Source organism: Chenopodium album, chromosome 14 (assembly GCF_948465745.1).
Source record: "Chenopodium album chromosome 14, dcCheAlbu1.1, whole genome shotgun sequence".
NCBI classification, from domain to species: Eukaryota; Viridiplantae; Streptophyta; class Magnoliopsida; order Caryophyllales; family Amaranthaceae; genus Chenopodium; species Chenopodium album.
In genome coordinates, this window is record NC_137847.1 from 18856446 (window position 1) to 18864660 (window position 8215).

Here is an 8215-nt window from a genome sequence, read left to right on the forward strand (position 1 = left end):
CTTTTTCTAAACCTTCCCTCTCTCAAAATTCCACATTCACAAGTTCTAGACACACCTAGCCAAGTTCGAAGTTGCCTTCGCCTTAGACGTGAAAGGTTGAATATTTCTGAGGGTTTGGTCCCAAATTCCTATTTCAATTATTTAATTTAATTGTTTGATTTATTATTTTCCTTGAAGTTACTAACGTGTGTATTTTGTTATTAGAAAGAGGTACGAGGCATCTAAGTAAGTACTTTAATTGTTTTATTGCTCTTTTGATATAGAAATCATGCTTAGATTATTTTGTTGATTCCTAGTATCATGTTAGGATGTTATATTGCTTCCTAGTATCATGTTTAGGGTTAACTACTATTTCTAATATCATGCATGTTTTTATGATGCTCCCTATTTCTTTTCTAATATCATGTTAGTATCATGTTAGGGCTAAAGATTTGATTTTTAATGTTTAGTGACATGCTAGGGTTTGTTATTAATCTTGCTAGTATCATGCCTAGGATCTTGCTATTATTATTATGCTTTATTGAGAATATTATTATGATGATGATTGTTTTTATGTTGCTTGATATTTATTATTGTTATTGCTTGATCACGCCTTCTCTTGCAGGTTTAAAGGGAATTTGTACTTGTAATCACGCTTAATAAGATAATTAATAATCTTATTTAGGCTAATATGATTATAATTCAAGTGATCGCCAATAATAGTTTTGCTTGTGCATTAAATTCAACCAACATAGATAAATAGGTTTTGGGTTAACCTATTGATTGCATGTTAGTCATAAAGCGCACATGAATACGAGAAAAATAAAGTAGAGGCCTATTTAGGGCAAGTTCAATCTCTTTTAAGTTGGATTTGTACCTTCATCCCCGAATTTCCAGTCATGGTTCCAGACCTATTGGAGTTAACGATCTCCTGGATCGTTAAGGGGTGTAACCTTCACCATGTGAACGGTTTACAAGTTCCTAAAACTTGTTGGCGACTCTTTTGCTCTAGCTTCCTTCCCTTTTGACGCCACCATGCTTAAGTGTATGAACACAGTGGAGCTCAAGTGTGGGATGCTTGAAATATTCCCTACAGACACATAATGAAAAAGTTACAGGTGGAGAAATCAATCTTGAAGAAGAAACTGGTTTCCTAAAAAAAATTATGTGCTTGCATTTGGCATCTTGAAATTGAACCCGCTGAGTTTGAAGAAAGGTGGAACAAGGTGATGGTTGAATACCACTTGGAACAACATGAGTGGTTAAGTTATATGTACAAGATAAGGGACAAGTGGATTCCGGCGTATTTCTGAGATGTGTTCCTTGGAGGAATAATGCGTACAACATCAAGATCGGAAAGTGAAAACAACTTTTTCTGCTCCTTTATCAATCCTCATGTGTCACTTGTTGAGTTTTACTTGAGATATGAAGCAGCAATTGATGCCCAAAGACACATTCAAGGTCAGAATGATAATGATTCAAAGCACAAATATTCTAAGTGCAAAACACTACGAGGGATAGAAAAGCATGCCTCACATTTATATACTAACTTTGTCTTTTATGAATTTCAATATGAGGTTGAAATTGCTTAATTTTCTTGTGGTGTTGATAAATTGAAGAAAGAAAGTGGATTGGATGTTGCAAAAGTAAGTGAAGGAAATCGGACTAGAACATTTGATGTTGTGTTTAATCAAACTAACTATGACACCACATGTTCTTGCAAGCAGTATTATGGCAAGGAATCCCATGTAGACATATGATTTGGGTTTGGAAAGCAAAAAGGTTTGAAACCATTCCTAAGCAGTATATGCTACACAGATGGACTACTATGGCACTAAAAAAACCAATTTTTAATTTAGGAGGAAATTTGTAGGAGCAATGTGCTAATATAATTACAAAAAAAAATTGTTAAATGATTTATGGTCAGAGATACACACTTGTGTAAGTTTGGCAGAAGGCAATGATGAAGATATTCAACACCTTTAAAAATTCCAAGGACCCAAATCCTATAGCTTTAATAGCAATCAACCGAACATCCAAAAGGTTCTTAACAGCACTAACGACATATGTAGGCAACATCCTATTACGCAACGTCCCATAAACAACAGACTTCGATCCTTGCACTTCATCAACAACATCCCCTAAATTTAATTCTCCAACTTCACCATCAGGATCCTCGAACTTCACATTCTGTTTTTCTTTCTGTAGACACCTGATTGTGTCTCCCCAAAAACCAAACCCATTGATGAGTACCTTTCACGTCATTGATTATCAAGTAAGGTGAAATTTTGAAGAGTATCATGAATTTCCCTTTTTCTAAAATGTTTTAAATAAAAATAATTCATTTCTTATTTCGAAAATCATTCATTTTGTATCCTATTTATGTAAAAAGTCCAATCCAGTTTATTTTTATCCATAATCTGGGTCCAATAATTGTGTAGTTAAATGAATTTCGAAAAGAGCTTTCCAACGATATATTATAAGCCCAATTCCGAGTTATAACGAGAAAGTTATGGCCAAAATACTAAAATAGGTCTAAACCGAGCTTCATGTACGGACCCAATGATCATGTGGAGGGTCCATTAATTTTAATTATATTTCTAAAACCATTAGGATTTATCTTAATTTTCTAGAATAATCTTGAAGGTTATTTTGAGTTCTAGAGGCATTAGGATTATATTTATTATTGTTTATTTGAAAAGATAATGATCAAGAATTCTACATCGGATAAAACAAGTGTTTTAAAAAGAATTTAAATCTAGTTTAATAAAGATAAGTACGGATTTCGGCTAACACACTTTGATTGGAAGTCAAATTCCGTACGAAATCTTATCGTACGGAATCTATGGCGCTGCGATAGGCTTATCGCGATGCGATAAATCCATCACGTCGGGATAAACCTATCACGCCGCGATAAAAGTTGTTTTACTCCGAGTCAAATTTTGTCTTTTTTATGATCGTTTTTAGTCGTTTTTCTCTATAAATAGGGGCGGTTTTCCCCATTTTAAATTCACCCACAATCATCATCTCTTTTCTCTCTCTAAGTTAAAGCTTGTTCTTTCTCTCTCTCTTGATTTCCTAAGCCAAACCACACAAACACACATCCTTTTTTATTTGGCCACAATTCGTCATTCACGAGATTTAGACACATCTAGCCAAACTCGAAGTTACCTTAGACCTCGACATGAAATGTTGATAGTTCTGAGGGTTTGGTCCCAAATCTATATTCAATTAATATTATTTTGATTGTTAGATTTAATATTTTCTTGAAGTTACTAACGTGTGTATTGTTTTAATAGAAAGAGGTACGAGACTTCAAAGTAAGTAATTTGATTACTTAATTATTCCTTTAATATAGAAATCATGCTTAGAATATTATTTTAACTAGTATAGTGCCCGTGCGATGCACGGTTTATAAAATATAATATTAATCCCATTGAAAAATATAATTTTTTCAATGAATAAAGATAAACTCATTTATATTAACAAATAAATTATAAATTGTTGCACTCCCAATAATGGCCAAATACAAAAAATTAAGGAATATGATATGAGTAGTATAGTAATTTATGTCATTCAAATTTTCGGTATGCGGCCTGATGTACCATGCGGCAGGGGTTACTTAAGTTACTCGGTCAGGGATTACTCGAGTTGCCTAGGTTACTCGAGTTTCTCGGTTGGGGGTTATTACTCGAGTTTCTCGGTTAGGGATTACTCGATTTACTCGGTCAGGGGTTACTCAAGTTGCCAGGGTTACTCGGTCAGGGATTACTTGAGTTACTTCTGACCAAGTACCCCTCAAATTAAATAACCCTTTACTCGAGTTTCTCGATCAGGGATTACTCGAGTTACTCAGTCAAGGGTTACTCAAGTTGCCAGGGTTACTCGGAGGGGTACTCGGTCAAGGGTTACTTGAGTTACTCCTGACCGAGTAACCCCTCATGTAACCCTTGACCGAGTAACTCCTCGAGTAATCCACGGCTGAGCCCCTGACTGAGTAACCCCTAACTGAACCCTCAAGTAACCCCTGACCGAATTACTCGAGTAACCCCTGACCAAACTCCTTAAATAACCCCTGACCGAGTAACTCGAGTGACCCTTAACCGAGTAACCCTTGACCGAGTAACTCGAGTAAACCCTGACCGAATAACCCCTCAAGTAACCCTTGACCAAGTGAACCCCCTTGAGTAACTCCTGTCCGAACTTCTCAAGTAACCCCTGATCGAGTAACTCAAGTAACCCTTGACTGAATAACTCGAGTAACCCCTAACAAAATAATTCGGATAACCCTTGCCGCACGGTGTGGCCCGCTGCACCAAAAAGTTACTGTATGTCATTCACATTTCTTTTTTTTCTCCCCTTTTATTATTTAATTAACAATCTATTATAAACATTCTAATAAATTGTTTTCCTTAATGATAGGTATAAGTTCTAAAACATAAATTTCAATCTTGAAATATAAAAAACTAATCGTGGTTGTAGTATTTGAAAAAAATAAATTTCCATAAAATTGAATTGAATATTCATATAACCTATGGTAATCATGTTTTTTTTTAATATATAAAAATAGTTCTTACAAGTATTTGTTACCTTATAATTTAAGTTAATATGAATAAATAATACTCAGATTGATAGACTTACTCATTTTCTATCACCCGTGGGGAGAAAAAAAAAGTCTAAAATTACTCTTTTTATTCCACACCTAATACCCTATTTTTCGTTAGTATCTATCAATTTATCCACTCAAAATAATAAATTTGTATTTCACCCACACATAGTATCTAAATTAATAAATACAAGTTGTCATATAACACATGGTAATCATTTTTTTAATTTATAAAAATAGTTCTTACAAGTTACAAGTATTTGTTGTCGTATAATTTAAATTAATACAAATAAATAACACTTCCTCTGTCCTTTTATTAGAGTATCATTTCTCTTTATTATAAGTAATAAATGTTAGAAATGAGACTCTAATGAAAGGACGGAGGGAGTACTTAGATAAAGTTTCAGCTTTCTCATTTGCTATCACTCGTGGGGAGAAAAAAAAAATTCTAAAATTATTCTTGTTATACCACACCTAATACCCAATTTAACCTTAGTATTTATCAATATATTTACCCACCCCAAAATAATTAACATGTATTTTATCCACCAATAGGTATTATTTTTTCACAAGCATAGTAACATAAATTAGCACATCATATTCCTGTACAAAGACCAACAACATCTAATTAGATATATGCACTAATAAATAGGTATTTATATGCTATGGTGTGTATGTGAATAGAAGATAATTATTAAGATAAAAGGAAAAATATTAGTTGCTTATAAAGTATACATATTATATATAACTTATTTTGAAAATATGAGCATTAACTTTTGTAATGAAATTTAGGTATCGGATTCCTAAATCTTCACAATTTGAAAACTCAATATTTTAATCTAAAATTACATTTGTAGGAAATACATAGTATTTGAATCAATTAACATAAATGAAAAATACATTAGAACATAATGTAAAAGAAAAAGTCTTCATAAGTGAAAATAATAAAGGATTATAATCAAAATATTTCACTTATGATATTAAAAATATGCTTTATATACTTGTAATATCAATAAAATTATATGGTAGAAAATTATAAGGTAAAATATTTTATTATATTCTTTATATAATTGGAAGTTTCACGTGGAATATTCACATTAAAATCATGCATATGATATGATCGCAAATAAGTACTTTACTAATATAAATCATTTGCTAATATAAAAAATTTAAATTTTAAAACTAAAAAATTAAAAAGTAAGACAGGGACACGTTTCAGCCACAGAGCTAGTGTACCTTGTTTTATTATAATATATAGATAGATTTCTGGTAGGTATCATGTTAGGATGCTTTTATTGCTTTCTAGTATCATGATAGGAATAAAGCTTTGATTTTTATTATTTAGTGACATGTTAGGATTTGTTATAAATCTTGTTAGTATCATGCCTAGGATCTTGCTAATATTATTATGCTTTGATGAGACTAATATTATGATGATGATGATGATGATTGTTGTGTCAATATTATTATTTATGCCTTGCTTGATTACTTATGATATATTATTGTTATTGCTTGATCACGCCCTTTCTTGCAGGATTAAAGGGAGTTTGTATTTGAAATCACGCTTAATAAGATAATTAATAATTTGAATTACGCTAATTTGATTTTAATTCAAGTGATCACCAATAATAGATTTATTTATGCATTAATAATCAATTAAAATAGATTAAATATGTTTAGGATTAATATAATGATTTATTCAAGCGCACATGAATATAAGAAGAACAATGTAGAGGCGTATTTAAGGCAGGTTCAATATCTTTTAGGTTGGATTTGTACCATTATCCCCGAATATCCAGTCATGGTTCAGGCTCACTATGGAGTTAGCGATCTTTGTGATCGTGAATAGGGTATAACCTTTACCTCGTGGATGGTTTACAAGTTCTTAAAACTTGTTGGCGACTCTTTTGCTCTAGCTTCCTTCCCTTTAGATGCCACCATGCTTAAGTGCATGATCACAGTGGGGCTCAAAGTTGGGGGTTTGAAATATTCCCTACACTTTCACTCCTTTTTCAACTTTTTTCCCTCCCTTTACCCTTAGTAGCGAATGATTTTAATCTTTTCTTGTTTCCTGATTTTATAGATGCATTGAGTTTCTCTGACTCAACAACCACTATAGCACCTAATGAACCAACATCAGCAGCACACTCCTTTTCAATAGAGTTCCTGCTCATACAAAACCATAAAAAAAAAATTAAAATATCACATATATAGTTTTTAGAGGTGTAGTGAAGAGGATACTTTAGGGGAAGGTCTGGAGTATGTTATGATAGAGAAGCATAGGCTGATAAATTATCTAATGAGTAATCAATATTTTGCTCATTTAGCAAATGAGAAAATAGTTAGTTGTTCATTTGTCAAATGAGCAAATAATTAGTTGCTCATTTGTTAAATGGGCAAACATTTCTTTAATCATTCATTATATCAGCAAGCATTTCTTAGCTCATTTGTGAACTGAGCAATCAATTTTTTGCTGATTTAGCAAATGAGCAAATAGTTAGTGCTAATTTAACAAATGACTACAACTCCAAACAAAACATACATTTCATCATATATGCTGTACAAAATAAAAAAAAAAACATGATATTTCATAAATGAGCAATAAAACAAAAAATGAGCTAGTTTTATGCAAACAATAACTATTATATTGACCAAAAAAAAACATAAAATGATCAAATAAGAAAACATGTACATTTTCCTTTCCAAAGGTACATCCGTAGAATCTTTAGCATTGGTGGAATCAATAGCTTTAGTAGAATCAATAACATCCGAGGAATCTCTAGCATTGGTGGAATCTTTTGCATTAGCCCCTGGTGCATGTTGTTCACCATTACCATTAGGCGCAGAATCTGTTTGAACAGATGTCCTGCTCATATAAAATTAAAAAAATGAAAAAAAAAAAAAAAAAAAAAATTTAGCATAAAGTGAACCCACAACTCCAAAGAGCACTGAGGAAGGAGTGCATTAATTGCTCGAAGGAGTGACGCTTACCGGCGAACGCTTTCAAAGGCGACCACTGAATTCAGTAGATGAAACATGAATCTCAGTCCGATGAATGCCAAATTATATGAATCTATGAGAAGCAACTACATAAAGTTTAGTGGTTTTTTATTTCAAAAGTTCTGAATACATGTCATTTAATAACTAATGATACTACTCATTGCTCAAGATTTTATATGCTGAGCTGGTAAAATTCAATTCCTCCAAACAATGCTAACACTCACCGGCAGCACAATAATTATGTGGTTCTAAAACAAAATAAGAGGAAACCAAAAGAGCAATTTGTATGGTATTTAAGAAAACTGATATAAGTACAAAGTAGATTTTAATCATAAAGTCCAACTAACAAGTTGCTAAGACAAGCAAAAATTCACTAATTTTGATGAACAAAAACAGCAACACAATAGTTTTAAAAGCATATATAAAGGGAGGAGCCCATCTGTGATGTTTTCAAACAAATTTAAGTGGCAGATAATTAAACTTTGAACACAAACACCCATGTTTAGGACTAAAAGGCCCAATTTGATTACTAAGGGTTGACCAAGACTGTGGTAACAAGCAAAACAACCAAACGTCAGTTTAGATTGAAACAAAGTACCCTTGTGGACTTGTGGTTCTCCATGGCCACCG

General features: G+C 32.5%; 1 protein-coding gene across 1 annotated transcript; it reads right to left on the bottom strand.

Moving 5' to 3' along the window:
• Nucleotides 1–5685: 5685 nt before the first annotated feature.
• Nucleotides 5686–7798, bottom strand: LOC145579060 (uncharacterized). The gene is made up of 3 exons (XM_081636339.1): nt 7577–7798; nt 7278–7451; nt 5686–6751 (listed from the first exon to the last, which is right to left on the bottom strand). The coding sequence occupies exons 1-3, from the start codon at nt 7621–7623 to the stop codon at nt 6598–6600; spliced, it is 375 nt and encodes a 124-aa protein (XP_081492465.1). The 5' UTR covers nt 7624–7798; the 3' UTR covers nt 5686–6597.
• Between the last annotated feature and the right edge of the window lie 417 nt (nt 7799–8215).

Bases quoted from the DNA above. Each gene is read 5' to 3' on its own strand.
- LOC145579060 (XM_081636339.1), bottom strand. From the start codon at position 7,623: ATGTTTCATCTACTGAATTCAGTGGTCGCCTTTGAAAGCGTTCGCCG. The intron at 7,452-7,576 runs GTAAGCGTCACT...TTATATGAGCAG, and splicing joins GCCTTTGAAAGCGTTCGCCG to GACATCTGTTCAAACAGATT. The intron at 6,752-7,277 runs GTACATGTTTTC...TTGTATGAGCAG, and splicing joins GTACCTTTGGAAAGGAAAAT to GAACTCTATTGAAAAGGAGT.